General features: G+C 34.7%; 1 protein-coding gene across 1 annotated transcript in view; it reads right to left on the bottom strand.

The window, feature by feature from the left end:
* ADAMTS19 (ADAM metallopeptidase with thrombospondin type 1 motif 19) overlaps positions 1-18,710 on the bottom strand; it is a gene marked incomplete at both ends in the record, with an annotated part of 162,348 nt that overhangs the window by 48,403 nt on the left and 95,235 nt on the right. The window contains 5 exons of the mRNA XM_084304756.1: positions 885-1,054; positions 2,650-2,780; positions 5,057-5,158; positions 12,903-13,053; positions 14,212-14,352. Coding sequence (XP_084160882.1) covers positions 885-1,054; positions 2,650-2,780; positions 5,057-5,158; positions 12,903-13,053; positions 14,212-14,352 — 695 coding nt within the window. The remainder of the gene's footprint in view (positions 1-884; positions 1,055-2,649; positions 2,781-5,056; positions 5,159-12,902; positions 13,054-14,211; positions 14,353-18,710) is intronic.

Below are 18,710 nucleotides of genomic sequence, written 5' to 3' on the forward strand. Positions count from 1 at the left end.
TTCCCTCAGGACCATCTCATCAATCAACAACACTAGATAACTTCAACATACTATAGGTGACCTTACTTAAACACAGAAACTACTTTGGATATGGTGTGCAATTAAGCTCCAGTAAATGTCAATAAGACAAAAAAGTATGAATTTGGGAGCAATGGATTTCTGTAGCACTGGAATTCTTTCACTGGTCTCTAGTTTTGTGTTTCCTGGAGGACAGCTTAGGACTACGTGGTTTCTAAGAACAAACTTAGATGAAACAACCATCCATAACCCTCAACAGGAAAAAGAAGACTGTAAAGATTTTTCATCAGATGACTTAGTCATTTTAAGTCAGGCTGAAAACTCTTTATCCTTTAGGATATAAATCATGTGTTTCTTTACTAAAATCAAATTTAGTAAAACAAAGCCAAACTGGTTCACCAGATAAGTACCTATGGAGAGTTCCCCTTACTCTGAATATGAGATAACATGCAAGCCTCATGAAAACTGACAAGTTTTCATTGTGTTTTCTTCAGAAGATTAGTACCAAAAGAAATCTTTTTTCTTTTTTTTTTAACTATATATACTAAAATAAGTTTGTGATCATATTTTTCAGGATTCAGCCAAATCTGTGATTTGTAATGTTTTCTGATAATTTATTTCAAGAGTAAAATATAACTGGCAATAAAGAACTGCTTAAAATATGGTAACACATACTTACAGTAATTCTGTGTCATTCCAGGAATTTCTTTATTACTAGTTCTTACAATTCTGCTAATGTCACAAAATAACCATTTTCTGACCTTAATTCTTTGTGTGTGTGTTATTGTTTGGTTATTTATTATTATTGTTGTTGTTGTTTATTAGATAAAATATATCATAACAAGTTGGGAATGGCCTACACTTACCATCATCGATCACAGCCTGCCACTGGTGCACGTGCTTCTGATATGAAGATCTGACACTGAAAGCCTGGCACTGCCAGTCTCTGAAGGCAGGCACACCAGCAGGACAAGAAGGATTTTCGCATATTTTATACTGCATCATGGGACCGTGACACTCTCCTTCAATGCCTAGACTACAAAAGACGGCATAAATATCATGCTTTATTGTTGGTAATGTTTTGTCAGACTTACAGCGTAACTTACTTAGGTCATACACAAATTCAATATAAATAGCGGTATTTTGCTGCCATACAATATTAAGAAATCACTCAGAAAGAAATCAAAGTCACAGAAAAAAACATATTTGACTTCTTTTTGGACCTATTACATTACAGATAATGAGTATTATTAATATGAGTCAAGTTATGATAATAAATCATAACTTACACTTGACCCCAAAGAAGTACTAGGGTTAGTTGGTGTGTTCCATTAGCAGAACCTCAGCTGCAGTTTTGATACAGTTCAAATGATTTTTCTCTTGATGGACTGAGAGGAAGGTGCCAGTGAAAGCACATATCTGTATTACTTCAGATTTGCTACCTCTCTCTTTTTTTTTTTTTTTTTTTAATTTAATTGTTACAAAGCTCATATTCACTGTTACTTTCTGGTTGCACAAATTGTTCTTACAGGTGTTAATGAAAAAGGCAAAAGAATAGTGAATTCTGAAAACTGGAGTAATTATTGGGAATCTTATGTAGAAAAATGTACTAAAGTGAAATTAAGATGTTACTGAATTCTACAAATAGATTTTAGACATGATTCTGGAAGTGGCAATTAGATAGGAGGAAACACAGCATTTTGCTTATCGAAGGTTTCTGTTAAAATACTACTCTTTTGTACAGCCATATACAAATTTTCCTCATGTTTCATTACGCAAACTTCTTGCTTTTAATTCATCATTTTTGTCATCTTCCCCTCCCCCCAATCTATTATATTGTCTTTCATCCTTCATTTTCTTTTTTGTTCTGTATTTTTGTAAATCACCTATTCTGCTCTGCTCTACACTATTCTACTCTGCATTAATTACCTACTGTAGCCTGTACCCACTTCTCTGCCTATTTTTCCATTTTTTCTCATTGTGTAAGTGAACCACAGAAGAATGTGGTGCTCAGTAATAAAAGGAAAGCATATTTTATCTGGCTAATGAGATATAGTTATACACCATTCAAGTCAGTGGTAAAAATCTCTTTATCCCCAATGGAACAAGGTTTTCATTTTCAGAAGAAAAGAAGTTTCTATATCTTGTTTCTATAGATACTCTAGATATTAGATATTCTAACTGCCTGAAAAACTGGCAAAAAAAGATCTCTTTGTACAAGCTGCAATTCCCTGGATCTCCAAATGATACAGAAGACAATTTTCTCCACCACCAATAAACAAACAAATAAATAAATAAATAAAAAGTAAAAACAAGAATTATGTACTGACTCTGCAAGTCAAAAACTATGGATCTAATTTTTTGTTTCTTCTCCAGATTAAGCTTAAAGTAAAAGTTGTGTTCTCCCATAACCTAAGATTTTGAGAAAACCAGAAAAATGGAAAAATAATGTTACTATGCAATAAAAAAAAAAAACGAATACTTATTCTCTTATGTCTTTTTGAGTATTCATAAAAAATTACTTGCTTGTGTCTAGAACAACTATATCTGAATGGGTTTCTCTAACATAAAGATTTAAATTCTGTTCAGAAATACAGATGAACAGCAATGGAAGCCTGAACTTATTTTTACCCAGGACATTTGCGCTGTCGAGTGCTGATTCCAGTGTTGCAAGTACGGCTGCAAGTGCTCCACGTGCTCCACTCCCCCTCCATATGCTCCGTAAAAGAAGTCCGATTGATGCATTCTCCAGCCTTACACCACTAGATGAAAATTCAGCTCTTAGGTAAATAAATCATCACATATGTAAAAAATATATAATATATATATATATGTACATATATAAAATTTTTTACACATATGTAAAAAAATATAATATATATATAGTACTATATATATATAGTACTATATAGTACTATATATATAGTATATATAATATATATATACACTATATATATATAGTATAATATATATATTATATAGTACTATATATAATGTATATTATAAATATACATGTATAATTATATAATTGTGTAAGTTGTGTAATAAAGTGGCATAGTAATTTATAAGTTGTAACTATACTACGAGAGAAAATGAGAGTTTATTCATAACTTGTGTTCAAAGACAGAGGAATTAAAGCCTCCATAAAGTAGTGCTGAGAAATTTAACTGAATTTCTGACATTTAAAGAACTTTAGAATATCACCTCAATAATTGTATACGTATATATGATTTCCCAAGATAACAGCAATTTCTCACTCAAAAACTATCCAACTATTCAATGTTATGTTCTGTAGCCTATGTCCATATCATGTATAAATGCTCATATTTTTTAGAGATATTCCTTCAGATACAGTAGGCAAAATGGACTTTTCTTCAGTGATAGAATCCTCCTGATATAGGGTGTGAGGGGTGCTCACAAATTCTTGACTTACAAAATAACAGAGCTGGAATAAGCTTGAAACCAGACAAAGTAAATCACTTCCTAAGATCCTAAGAGTAAGAATACAAGACAAGAATACTCCATCTCCACAATCGAAGAAACTAAAACAAATGACTTCCGTAATCTGAAGCTCATCTTGGACAGATATCAAGTAAACGAGAAGAATCCCATCTAATCCTCTGAGATGTTTCAGTGATCTCTGCTTAATTTTCTACTGCTAGATATAAAAAGGTATCCCTGCAGCCTGGAACAGAACTCATCAATCCTAAATAGAATCAGTACTTTTTCTAACACTTATTAGTTCTTTAATCCTTACAAGAGAATGGTGTTACCTTCCTCACAGACTTTCTAGGACTCATGTTACTACCATACCATAATGCTCTCATAATTATGACCATAAATTTTATGAATGTGTCCTGTGCAATTAGGTGCTATTATCACCTTTTGCAAGTGAATTAATAAGGTACAGACAATAACGTTCAAAATGCACGCTAATTTTAGGTGTCCAGTTTGAGATGGCAATGGTTTTACAATGGAAAATTCTGGGTTTTAATGAGTAACTTTCTTATTCCCTACCACAGGTACACTAGCATTAGCAAAAAGAACATAACCATAAACAAAAGGTATGTCTATGATTTTCAAAATGCTGACTCAAGACAAAATATCAGCTATATAAATTTACAAGAATCAAAAAATCAGAGCAAGTGTAACACTTTTAGAGATATGAAAATGAATAAAGGCTGTTTTTTCCTCAGTATGTAAAATGATACCACTTGAAAATTTACCTTACTTGATTGATTTGTTCACTTTAGGGTGGGAGGGGGGGGATGATGACAGTCCTTGGTGAATATGACTAAAAGAGGAAATCACTCCTGTGGGAGACTGCTGTCAGCACAATATCATGAAAATCCCAAGATATATGCATGCTCCTCCTCTGTTATCTATTTGAGTTTATTTATCTTCATTTACAGTTACATACACACATGATAGTGATTGTTCAAACATGAAAACTCTTGAATGACAACATTTAATTTAAGTCTGACTTCAGGTGATCATTTAATTTCTCTTTGATGTCTTACTTCTAATGACATTTATATGACACATAATGACTCTTTTAGATGTACTGACATTGTAAGAAAGTCTTTACAAAGCTTATCCTAAAAAGTTAAATTGCAAATCTGTATTGATTCCTTCTGTATTTCTACTAAATCTGAAATCTTTGCCAAGATCTTTATATCTCTGAAAGCTTATGTTTCTGTTTACAATAAGCAATGAAACAATGGCATTCCATTCATAAATAGAATATGAAAACAAAATAAGTTTGAAATAAAACAGTGTAAGGATTAAAACATCTGTGGCTTTGGCTTTTTTTAAACATATAAGTGCTTGTAGCGAAAAGTACTTTTTTGTACCATGTCTATACTTTCTAATATAGAACATATAGTTTTACTATGCATGTATAATTCCCATGATAATTGAGGTAAGCAGTAACTTTAAAAAAATGCAAAGATTTATCCTGCTTTTTCCTTAAATATCAGGTGTTCGGTATAATTTATATTGCTTTACCACTTCTGCAATTAAAAAAAAACAAAAATACCTTTCCAGTGTCACAGTCTGTTCCATCCATGGGTGGATCCAGTTTAGTCTTGCATTCCTTCTCACTTTCCACCTTACACCACAACCCAGTGCATATGACATGCTGAAAGCCAAATACACAGGTAAGTACATAATCTGTTTTACACAAAACTACTTTCTACACATAATCCAGTAATTTTAAATAAAGTTATCAATTTTATAGTACTGAAGTATGCTTAAAGGTAGGTTAAACATGAACAGAAATCAAAGCATGCAAATTCTGCTTTGACTTCTACTAATGAATGGCTAATGTAACAAGTCAAGCTAGAGTGTTGACAGATAGGGGGATGAATTCCTTAAGTCTAACCCTAGAGGTCATAGTCTTTGCATACTCCAGATCTGACAAAGCATATTGGAAAAATTTTACCCAGTGTTGTCAAGATGCCAATGTGTAGATGCACTCCACCAGGGACTGGAAGAGGTGTGATAGTGCCAAGTCTAAAAAGTGGCCTAAACAGAATCTAAAAGATTCTATTTGTTAGAACACGAGTCAGGAAACAGAGCAGTATGCCTGGATAAAAATGAGCTCCTTAGCACCATTTTAAAAACAGGTAAGTAAAAGGGATGTAATTCTTTATTAACAACATTTGGAGATTTCTGAGAACTATTTTTTAAAATAAGTTCACGTTTTCACGTATTTAGTGTTCATTCATTTTATCTTAAAGGGAGAAAACAGCACTGTCACAAGCATTAAGAGGCAAGGTTTGAAAATGAATTGATTTATAAATATAAGGTTTAATCAGTCTTTGTGCAGCTTTATAGACCTATGATCTATATCATAGATCTATCATATAGACCTATGATCTATGATTGCAGGAATGTGTTTGTAAGAAACTTGGAGGTTTCTTTAGGGTGTCCAAATCCCCCTTGTTCATACAACCACAGTGACTGCTGCTACCTTAGGCTCTTCCAATGATTCATAATTTTCATTACACTGGAAATATCTCAAAAGTAAATCAAGCCTGACATCCACAAAGAAGATACAAAGTAAAGTGACAAATCAGGCTGAAATATTTTTGTGGGGAAGGGGAAGGCAGATGAGAAGAATGCTAGTCAGTAGTTAATTTTAGTGGTGGAAAGAAAAGCTGCTTATTCTGTCGGTCTTGAGCATCACAAAAACATAGTTTTACCTTCTTCAAAAGCAAGCACAGCCTTGCAGTATATTGGCACATATTTCCCCAGGTTTCCTTGTCAATTTTCCCCACTTTCCTCTAAAAATCTCTCCTTCTCCCATGACTCTGTCATGACTTCTCTCTGTTTTGTTACACCCTTACCTGGAAACTGGGTGGACATGAAGAGAGGCCACTCGGGTATGGTTCAAGGCCTGAATGTACAGACTGATTTCCCTCTCAGATATGCATAGTAACCCCCAAAGAGGAGAAGAAAGGATCCAGCAGAGGTGGGAGGGAGTCGGGTCACAGGAAGCATAAAAGGTAAAGAACAGCAGATTTTTTTTTGAACCCTGGGCTGCCAGAAGACGTGCTTTATAAAAAGCTGAAATGATTTGTTACATTGGTAAACCTTCTAGGAGTCTCTGTTCATTTTACATTATGCATGAAAATTGTGTGATAAATCTTATGCTACCTTGAAAAAAGTCTTACTGCACAGGAAACATAATTCAATAAAAGATTGTGTCTGAACCAAGGAAACAGGACAGTTCTAGTGGGAGTCTTGTATGTAAAAATGTCTGTAACATCAGCTTTAAAAGTTTTTAGATTCCAGAGGGCTGAAGCATTGAACAGAAAAAGTCAGGATGGCAGCAGTCAGACTCACTCCTGATTCATTTTGTAACAGTTTCGTGCAGAAGCTGAACTGAGGAGAAAACAGATAGTCTATGCAAAACATAAAATATAACTACAGAACATCTACCCTGCACCTGGAAAAATTCTAAAAAAAAATATTTTTCAAATATTAAACTGTAATTCTGCCCTTGTTCAGGGGAGAAAGAGCATTTGTTTCTAAAGTGGTTTTTAAACACGCTAAGATAAATCTGAGAAATAAAACCTAGCAATTGGATTTATGGGCCAGTTTCAGAAGATGGTACAGACTAGACAGTATCAGATGTTCAGGGATAACTGCTTCTACATCAAATGTGAACTGATTGACTACACTTTTGCCACAACTCAATCTCACTGAGACAAAGACATGCTAATTTAATTTTCCTAATTCAAAAATAAAATAATGTAAAATAAAATAAATCCTATTCCCATGTCTTCATTCATCAATGACCGATGACTACATCTGAAGAAAACTCATACAGGTTTTCAAAAAATAATGTTAAATTTTTCCTTTATGTTATCTATTAAAACATACTTCCTTGTTTTTTTTTAATCTTGTGCTAAACTCCTGCTGCAAATCCAGAAGAAATTCTTCTCCTCTTAAAATGTGAAGCCAGATTTACAAGGACTTGGGTGCCTAAGCACAGAGATGCACTTGAGCTTTGCAAAGTCAATCAAATCAAAATGCTTGACTTGCTAATGTGCTCTGTATACATCTGCATGTCTCTGCAAATACTTTTATACCACCTCTTTATGATCCATGAATCTAACTCCCCCAGCTAGAAATATCTCTGAGCTTTGAATGAACTGTACTCTAAAAACACTCTTCACTACTTTGTTAAATATGCATTCGATACTACTATAACATTTCACCCTAGACTTTGAGATTCCCCAAACCCAAGAAAATGGAGACATGGAATTATTAAAATTGGAGGATGACTCATATTTTCTTCTGGGCTTTCCATTTTAGTCAAATGCCAGATACACTCCTTAGTTACTCCTCTAATTGTGCTCCTGCTGCAGAAGCAAGAGATCTAAATGTTACTGTTACCATTTAACTTTTGTCTCCTGTGGATTTCTACATGTAATTGGACAAAAACAATGATGCACACTTTAACATCTTCAGTAGAAATCTGCAGTGCTGCTGACTGGTAAACCAGTAGATGCCATTATCAATATTACAGTCACACCAAAATCAAAGCACAAACTTCTAAATAAGAAGTATTTACTCCTCTGGGAAAAAAAATGTTTCATGCACTCAAAAACTGTATAGTTACATTCACAGAGGTTCATTAGGTATTTATCAGAAGCACAGTACAACAGGTATTACAATTATTTACACTAACCAAGGCAAATGCGAGTTGTTGGAAGTGATAAAATTATACTGATGACATTAGACCATTAGCAATATGTAAAATACATCTGTGTATATATACCAGAAAACAAAATATCGCCAAGCACACATGAATTATTTTTTTTGTTTGTTTTCTGTAAGAATGAGTTAATGGTTAATCATGAGTTTCTAACAATAAAAACTAGTAAAGTATAACAAAAAAGTCACAATGTAAAACAACAATTTTTTTTCAGGGGCTCTTTAAATTGAAGGACTGAAGGAGATCTGTGTGCATGATAGAGATGCTTTTCCAATCATATAAGCGTCTGGAAAGAAGGTCCAGTTGAAAGGAAGGACTGGAGACAAAATGAGCATTTCAGAACTGTATTTGTGCAAAGTCAAGATTGTTTAAAATGTGGTGTTGGATATGAGGATGGATATTTCACCAGGGCTATAATATTTCCATGACTTTCATTCTTTTCATTGTGATCTTTCCCTGAAATGCCTTAAAAATCACCATGAAATATAACCAGTCTCCTACTAGTTTGCAAAGATCACAGCTGTGTTATAACAGGAATTGTTTTAGTGGAACTGACTAGATAGCATTCACATCCTGGACTTTAATCTTAAAAGCCAGCATTTAATAGTTCAACAATTATATTCAATTGTCAAGTTCTACAATCTCATTTAATCACCAAGAACTACTTCTGGGCCATGATCTCACTATCTGTTATGTGAAACAATGTTAGGGTCTAATTGATTCTTTTGTGAAACGTCATGGGCATAAAAGCAAACTTGGCTCCCTTACAAAATAAGCATGGTGACATGGTATAAATCTTGTACCCTGAGAACCACTCACACTTTTCTCAGGCTCTATAAATTTTGCTTAGGGTATGAAAAAGAAGTCTTTGAAATAAAGATGAAAAGAAAAAAAAAAGTCTGGATACCATTCATAAAGGGGGGAAGCGGAGGGAGAGGGAATGGGGGGAGGGGGAAAAGAGGCTCACATAGGAAAAGAAAGGAGTAGGTCCTCAATGGTGCCTTCAGTCCTTTGCTTTAGCTATTATACCATAAAAAGGAATTCTTGATAGCAAGGGATAATCATTGTCATCTGCAGTGTTTCTTGGAGTTTGCTATGTAAGGTGATGGTAAATTACCTTGAAGTGCTGTTGTATAATAAAATTTACAGAAAATTATATCTCAGTGGAAATGCAACATTGATTGTACCAATGATATTTGTAGATTATTTAATAATTGTAAAGAAAAATATTTTCATCATTACTCAATTGTTTAAGTTTAAGTTGAATAGCTGTTACATACAAAATATACTCATTTAATGAGAAAGGCTACATGTAAGTCCAGTTATCAAACCATCTCACAGTCAGAAAAAATGTACGACTGATGAAGTTCATGATTTATCTTGTACATAGAAGTGCACAAACCCTTCAGCAAATAGAATATATACAAGAAAACTTGGGCGATAAACTACTGGATTTACTGAAGTTTAAATTAACTTTCAAGGAGTACATTTCTCTCGTTTCCTGGCTTCTGGACAACTGTAACCACAGTAAATTGCCAGTTACCAGCAGAGTAGAAGACAGTATGCAGTGGTAAAAGCAAGTAGTTTGGACTCCATGAAAAATTCAGTGTTCTCCAATGCACAATGAAATAATTATTGCAACAAATTAATACTGCTCCTACTAAGGAGTTTTAGATGTAACTTTTAGATGTAACTGGATGTGTTCAGATGTACTAATAAGGTTTTAGATGTAGAAGAGTCTCCTACATGTTGACTTTAATGGCAGTCAGAATAATCAGCACAGTCAACTTTGCATCACCTTTATAACATGTAAAATGTAATTATTAGGTAGGTTAAATACAACATATTTATTATTTCCATGTAACATACTTATGTTACAAAGGGAGATGATAAAAAATAGCTAACATCAATTTGCAGTTGGAAAGTAATGTCGGTGTTTCATAGTCAATTTATAGTCAATGGTTTACTATCCTTCCCATGGAGGATTCTGGGAAGTACATATAGCTTAGTCTAAGCACAATTTAAAAGGAAATTTTTATTTTTATTTTTTTTTTCTGTTCATATGCAGGGGAAACATGGAAGAGAAACATGGAAGAGAAACATGGAAGAGAAACATGGCTTTGGCCTGTGTTCTGTCCATTGTTCTGATATCCCAATTCACCACAGAAATCTTATTTAATTGTACTAGGATACTGGTATGTAAATTTCCAAATAGAAGCACTAAATATAAGACTCACAGCAGGGAACAAAAGAAGGAGATTTGAACACAGTGCCCAACTTGCTATGCCTAGCTCTTTAAGTCTACAGCCTGAGGATCACATCTATATTCTTTTTTTTGTTGTTGTTGTTGTTGTTGAGGGGCAAGGAGAGAGTGTAAATTTTACTTTCAGAGGAAGATGCAGAGGAAAAACAGCAGGGTGGCTTTATAGAGATCAGCAGTAGACCTTTGTGTAAGGTCTATCCTGCCTTCTTCAGATTTTCTAAATTCTGCCCTTTTCTTCATTTTAATGTAATTTCTAATAGGCCCAAGTCCCTTGAACTTGCATTGCAGTCATATCGTAGTTTAGTATTTGCTTATACATGTATGATTTCCAGTTCAGTGCTATCAGTCTTGCAGAGGATTTTGGCAAAACTCCATGCCTGCTTCACAGAAATTGCTATGAAGTTCTCACTTTCTGTTTATGAAGCAACAGACCGAGTTTATGAAAAAGACTAAGAATTAACCTGCAGTTGGTCAGAAGAAAAGAACTGTTCAAAATACCTTTTGTATGGTATTGCAACATTATCATATTCTTTCTTCAAAGCAAGCCTACATATCTTTGGATTTAAGTTACAATAGTATAGTAATACTAACACTTCATAGCAACTTTCCTAAATTAATGATTTTAATATTATCATTCAACAAGTTGAGAAAAAAAATAAGTGTATTAATTGCAATGTTAATTCTTACATACAAAACGCTATAAGAGGAAAAAAAAAAAGATAATGATTAGAAATGAGCAATTAGATACCAACTAGATACCCAGAGCTAAAGTACTCTCTGTGCAAACAATTGCAGCACTGCCACGGTAATATTCTAAATTTAACTTCCTAACAGTTCTAAAATAATAATGAAAAACCAAAGAAACCCTAGAGTCAGTATCCTGACAGAAGTATATTTACTGTATCTGCAAATGAAACGCATCAGGTATGGGACCAACATGGTACCTGGATTTACAGCCTGAATTAAAGCTAAACACAAGCTAAACACAAAGAAGCAAAGTGTCCAGAGCAATGAAAAGCATATAGAGGTATTATACAACAGCAAGTCTCCAGGTTTGAGTATCATTTAGTTTTGAAATTCAATTTTGAAATACTTTTACCTGCTAACGAGCATCTTAAAAAGAAATAGTGGATAAAATTTTCTTGTTCTGAATAGGGCTATGGAGAATGAGAAATTGAAATTGCATCTTTTATTTCAAAGTTTCAAAAAACAAGAAACAGATTGGAAGTTTCTTGAAACAAGAAAGTAACTAAGAACATTTATAGAATCATTTTATTGAGTTCTACTGCTCATCTCTCAGAGCAAAAATGTTTTCAATAAGATAGTAAAATAATAACCAGAAACTTAAAGCTCTTTTTTCTCAGCTACACCCTCTCAGCTTGTCATAGTCACACATGTATTGCAGTGTTTCCTTTGAGAAACTTGAGGATAAAGATCAGTCACACTGAAACTGGCTAAAGAAAGAGTACTACATCCAAGCTGAAAATATAAAGACTGAAGAACCAAAGGAGTAAGGAATTATACTTTTCATTTTAAATACCCCTGACCTTTCTAGACTCTCTGTCACTCTAACTCTGCTGAAATTTTACTTCACAGTTCCTCCTAGCCCTCATTCTGTCAGATCATATTCCACACTCCCTGTGGAGGAAATTCCATTTTCTGTCCCATCTTGTATTTGCTACCTTCTCAAGGGCATCCAACATGTCTAGTATCTGACCACTATATGTTAAAGATGGACAATTTTTCTGTGTTGAAATCATCTTTAAAATGCTTTTTCAATGAGATATTACTAGTATTAGGCCATAAGATATTGTTAATCTGTCTTCTTGAGATTAATACATAGTGATGTTGTTTAATGCAATGGCATCTCAGCAAATTCACTTCATTACTGGAAATCCCATTGCACTGCACAGTTCTGTCTGGGCTCACAAGGGATAATGCTGGGGTCAGGGTATATTCAGTTGTACTGAGATCCCAGCGAACACCACTGTTCTCACTCTGAGCTAGCACAGGCACTGAAAGTTACTGAAGGTTAAACACGGAGGTTGAATACCCAAAGCATAATGAAACAGAAGCTACGTATGAAATCCAGTCCCACTGGAATATATCACAACTATTCCATTCACTGCAGTGAGGTGACTATAAGAACTTCTATTTCTAAAGCACAAGGAGCGTATCAGCAATATGGTATGACATGACTCAGCATATCTGGAGATCTAGAGCAAGCACTACATGATAAACAAATGAAAATGTTTACATTGACTTCAGAAAGCACAATGTAAAATTAGTTTTGAAGGTGCTATCTTTGCTTTCCCTCAAACACGTGCACAAAAATATCTTTCATGGAAAAACAAGTTGGCAGATGCGTTTTCTGAAGTATACACCCATACTTACCTGCATTTCTTGGCAAAAAGAAGCAGTTGGTCCAAAAAGAATCTGGCACTGTTCATCTGCAGTGTATGTCATTCCTGGGAGCTTGGAGGGAATAATCACAGAATTGAGGCTCTGAGGATTCGTCTGTAGCAGACAGTTACTGGCTTTTGACCTGGCAATGTGCAGAGATTGATATGCTAAGCAATCAGTCCTAAAGAGTCCCAAAGAGTCTGACTGTCATGCTGACTTACATGTGCATTAAACATTAGAAGAATGTAGATTCAATATTTTTTATTTTATTCATCAGCATTAGGATGCCATTCAAAGAAATGACTCCATGCAAATTGAATTGATAGAAGTTAATGGTATGTTCTGATGTTGCACATTTGAAGAAGGACAATATAAATAATCAGCAGTACTACGAATTTCAGGAAAACCCTGGACAACATTTTATTGTCAATGTTACATAACTGATTATGGTTTGTATAAAGATTAGAACAACTATAATATATAAGTAGACTATTGCTAATGCCCTGACAGACATGTAGCTTGTTTTTCACACCCATATTAATTCAAAATTAATATTTTCAGATATTATCTACACACATTTAAAATACATATATTTCTGAGCTGGTAGCCAAAAATCTATCTTCTCTTGACAACATAAGGTTTGAAAATGCTTAAGCTTATTTAATGCACCACGTTATGAAGATTTTACTTCTGCCAAGATTCAGTATAAATGTGTCAGACTGCAAATCTAACTTCTATTAATAGAAGATCAGTATCATAAAACGGATTTGGGGACTGCTTTACTGTCGTAAGTAAATTCTCAACAAATATATTAATGAATTCAAGATCCTATTTGGAGATAAAGCATGAAAAATAATGTTGTCATTTGGTTTCTAGGCATACTATTTCCTATCAGATATCTTATAGTAAATTAAAAGAATTAATGTATCATAACTAAACTGAATAGTTAAATATTGAATGGCACAGCATAGATCAAAGAATTCATATAATGTATAGAGACCATTCTCTGTCCAGCATTCTTCAATACACACTATATTAATATATTTTGAAATATAAACGTATTTAATATATAATTATATATATTAATACAATAAAATATAAAAGTTGGTGAAAAGAGCTAAATTTTAATTTGCAAAATAATATCTAGTTCATGATGAAAATTATTTTGATGGGCTATATCAACAGGACTTCTGTTCCATCTCCCACAAAAGGGGTAAAAAGTATTGAAAACTTATTTCAGGATACTTACTGCAACTATTTGAAAAAGACACATAATAGTTATTTTTCTTGAATGATATACCTGAGAAATCTTTCCAGATCTTCCCTGCTGCATCGGGACCATGAAACATCACCAAGATTCTGTCCTTTAATCCACTCTCCAGACATGATATGAAGACCATCTGCACAGGATGGGTGGTCATTGTCGTGGTTTATTCCCATGCTGAATTTTCAAGTTATTAAAAGTAAAACAAAGCACAACAAAATAACAAGTTGCTTTCAAAATGTTTATAAGTTAAATTCTTGCAAGATGCTAAAATATCACAAGGCTTATGTATATCACACGTATGATTTTTTTTTTCTCCATGATACCTTTCATAGAAGTACACATAACCATGTCTGAAGGACAAGACTACCATCCGAAAGGTAAAAGTGAAGCTTCACTCATTTGATGAGAAATACTAAATTCTAATCTGTAGCTGTTCATTGTGTACTTTGGACAACTTTTTGAATATTCAGAACTGCACAACTATTGCACAACTGGACTTTTCTTGCTAATGGGCAACAAAAACATTGGAAACTTAGTTTTTAAGATTGGGGAATCGTTCTACATGTTGGCAATGATTCTGTCTTAATTCCACATGGAAATGGTTGACTGAAATTTTATAGAACAGTAAAATGCATACTAGTTCATTTTATCACAACTAAAGAAAAATTACCTGATTGTGTTTATCAATGTCTACTGTTAGAAATAACATTGATGAAGCAATTTATGTTGTTATTCTATTCTATTCTATTCTATTCTATTCTATTCTATTCTATTCTATTCTATTCTATTCTATTCTGTTCTGTTCTGTTCTGTTCTGTTCTGTTCTGTTCTGTTCTGTTCTGTTCTAGACCCCAGCATTCATATGCACCCGGGTAAGTTCTGATAGGGCACTGCAAGGGAATTAAAAATTCTAGTACAAATCTGCTTCACACTGCTGCTTTAACTAAAGTGAAGATTCAGTATCATCTTCACTGTTAACATATAAAAGAGGAAAAATATTTAATTGAAAAAAAAAAAAACTTTTTAAAGTGCTCAGAAGGAGCTAACTGCAAGCATGCTCCACTAGCATTAGGAGAAACAAATAAAATTCTCTCAGGTGTTTTTAAAAATAAGCATATGACTACTCTCCAGAACACTAAATTCAAAGTGGTGCTCAAATTTTGCATCCAATCTGCCCTGCAGAAAAGCAAAAACTTCTACTGAATAAAACTCTAAACCTTGTATTGATGAACTCAGTCAAGAACAGTCAGAAGGCTGCAAAGATGGAAGAACAGAAGTTTGCTATTTCTGTAAAAAAAATGGAGTGCTTTTTCGTATTTTATCACAATGTAGTGTCCAAAGGCCAAAAAAGTCCTGCCACCCATCACTGAACACACAAGCTGAATTTTTTCCTTCACTCTATACCCAAATCCAATAATGACTAGATCAACTTTTTACATTAAGCTTTGCAAGCTGTATAATATCGTGTTACCAACAAAATGAATTTAAATTCCTTGTAGGGGCTTTTTATGTCAAGACTTTTTATTTATTTATATTTTTTATCAGAGTACATGCTACAGTTTTTAGCACTGGAACACCTGCTCCTGCTTTAATGGGATAGTTTTCTGAGTTGCAAAGAGTGTAACCACAGTAAGCTAAACTCTTTAATCACAGTTTCTATTTGCCTAAATTTTCTGAACGGACAAAACATCTACATAAAAACATATTTATGTTTTCCATACGTTCTTCCTACACGTGACTATTTCTTTTTATACATAATGCCTTATATACCAAACTTGAGATGTCCATAACTACAGACTTCTTAGTCTAACAACAGTCCCTGGAAAAGTTACAGAGAAGATTGTGCTGGGTGCTACTGAGAGGCAGTGAAAGAACAAGATTTTAATAAGGCCTTTGATACAATCTCTCACAGCATCCTTCTGGTCAAATTATCCAAATGTGAGATATAAAAGAACCTGCTATGCTGGGTGATGAACTGGCTGAATGGCAGCACTCAAAGAGCAGTAGTGAATGGGACTACATCTGGCTGGTGGCCAGTCACTAGCAGTATCTCCCAGGGCTCAATTCTAGAGCCTGGTCTGTTCAACACTGTTATCAGAGATCTGGATGCAGGAGTTGAAGGCATCCCTAGCAAGTTTGCTGACAATACTGATGTGGCTCTCTGGAGGGACAAGAGGCTTGTGGAGGGATCTAGATAGATGGGAGCATTGGGCAAACATCAGCAGCATGGAGTTCCGCAAAGGTTCTGCCAGGTTCTGCACCTGGGGCAGTGTGAGTAATGCCAGACACAGACACAGGCACAGGCTGGAACAGGAGTGGCTGGAGGGAGAGCAGCTCAGCAGAAAGGGACCTGGCGGTGCTGTTGACAGCAGGCTCAGCATGAGCCAGCAGTGTGCCCTGCCAGCCAACCATTTGGCAGCAAACTGCATTTTGGGGTGCATTAACCACAGCATAGCCAGCCAGTCTGAAGGGATGATTTGATTGCTCTGTGTAGCATTGGTGCAGTTCTGGGCTCCACAATGTAGAAAGGATGTTGAGACACTTGAAAGGGGAGAGTAACAAAGCTGGCAAAAAGGCTGGAGGCAGGTCCTGTGAGGAGAGGCTGAGGACACTTGGGTTGTCCAGTTTGGAGAAGAGGAGGACAAGAGGCAACCTCATGGCTTAGCAACTCCCTGAGGAGGGGAAGGGCAGAGGGAGGTGCTGGCCTCTGCTCCCTGGGAACCCATGACAGGACATGTGAGAACAGCTCTGCCACAGGAGGTTCCAACTGGACATTAGGGAAAATGTCATTTCTGTGAGGATAGTAAATCACAGGAACAGACTTTCCAGAGAAGGTGGAAGCTATGGAAACTTATTAGGTAATTTATGCCTCATGTCAGTGTTCAAGAGGTACTGGGATAATTCACTTAATAATATACTTTAACTTTTGGTTAGCTGTGAAGTACTCAGGCATTGATTTTTTAGATCCCTTCTAGCTAACTATTCTGGTCTATTCTAGTCTAGTCTAGTCTAGTCTAGTTCTATGGTGACTTAGCTACTTCTCTGGGCAGCCTGTTCCAATACTTCACAACCTTTTCAATGAATAAATTTTTCCTAATGTGCAATTTAAACCTCCACTTGCATGCACAACTTGAGGTCATTTCCCTTTGTCCTATCATTTGTTGCTTGGGAGAAGAGCCCAATCCCTGCCTCAACATAGCCTACTTTAAGGTAATTGTAAACAAAAATAAGTAACCTTAAGCCTCCTTTTCTCCAGGCTAAACAACCTCAGCTCCCTCAGCCGCTGCTCACAAAACTTATTCTCTAGACCCTTCACCAACTTCATTGCCCTTCTTTGGACAGTCTCTAGCACCCTAATGTTCTTCTTATAGTGTGGGGCTAAGAATATCCATGCTAACTAGAATATTCATAAGAACTATGAAAAAAACAACATTTAGAAACTCTAACAACTCTTTGTTTTGCTCACTGCAGAAGAAATATATGTGGCTTACAGTTTTTTTATTTATATACTTTGCTATTTTGAAATAAGTCATTTATCAGTATCATGCACTGTGATTTACAGTAAATCATTGACAACATACAAGCTCTCAAAATGTTGTTGAAGTCATGAATCACAGAATGGATGGCTCCCATTCTTCAGTGTGGGAATTATCATATTTATATATTAATAGAAAAATAATAAAAAAAAAATAATCTGGTAAAAATTATTTTTCATCCAGTCTGAAAAGCATTTCTTGGATTCAGACTTTATTAGACTGTAAAATCATTAAGAGAAATCCACACTGAACTGAATAAAGATCTTAATTGTTTCAAAAACAGTTACACCATCACCATTACATAAATGTACCAGTGCAATCCTATTTTATAAGCTACCATCACAGAATCATTCTGTACATTCTTTCAGTACAAGAGTTTTGGAGAAAAAAAAAAAAAAAAAGTCTATTAATGTGAAACGTGGTAAAATCTTTCCAATTTATAGCAATCGTGTATACGTGTAACATAAACACTATTAAAAAAGCTAACTCCAATCCTCTTCCAATATTTTAGCTCCTATACTTGTAACGCTTCTATTTGACTTCAAATTTCACGTACACTCCAAAAATGTCTGCATGAATACATCATGCTCATTCATCAACACATTCCCATTTACAAATTAAACACACTTAGCAAAATATTCAGCATGTGGTGATAACCACTTGTTCAAAGCCTCTGTCCATCAGAGAACACTGACTTCAAAAGGGATGTATAGGTCATTATGTTAATATCAACTAATGAGATCACTAGAGAGTATGTAAGAAGTTTGCTAAAAGACCAACAGAACCTGCTCTGGAAAATCATCAGAAATCAGTAATATGTACTGTTGATTTCCTCTACAGCATGGTAAGAACTGCATACTTTTATCTGACAATCAAGTACATGATTGTATAAAGGTAGATATGCAGTAGACTTGACTTCCTGTTTCACCATATCTGCATTTATTTATGCAAAAAACAAGCTGAACAGTCAGTGTCACTTTTCTATCCAGCAAGAAA

This window comes from Netta rufina (genome assembly GCF_964035555.1).
Source record: "Netta rufina genome assembly, chromosome: Z".
NCBI lineage: Eukaryota > Metazoa > Chordata > Aves > Anseriformes > Anatidae > Netta > Netta rufina.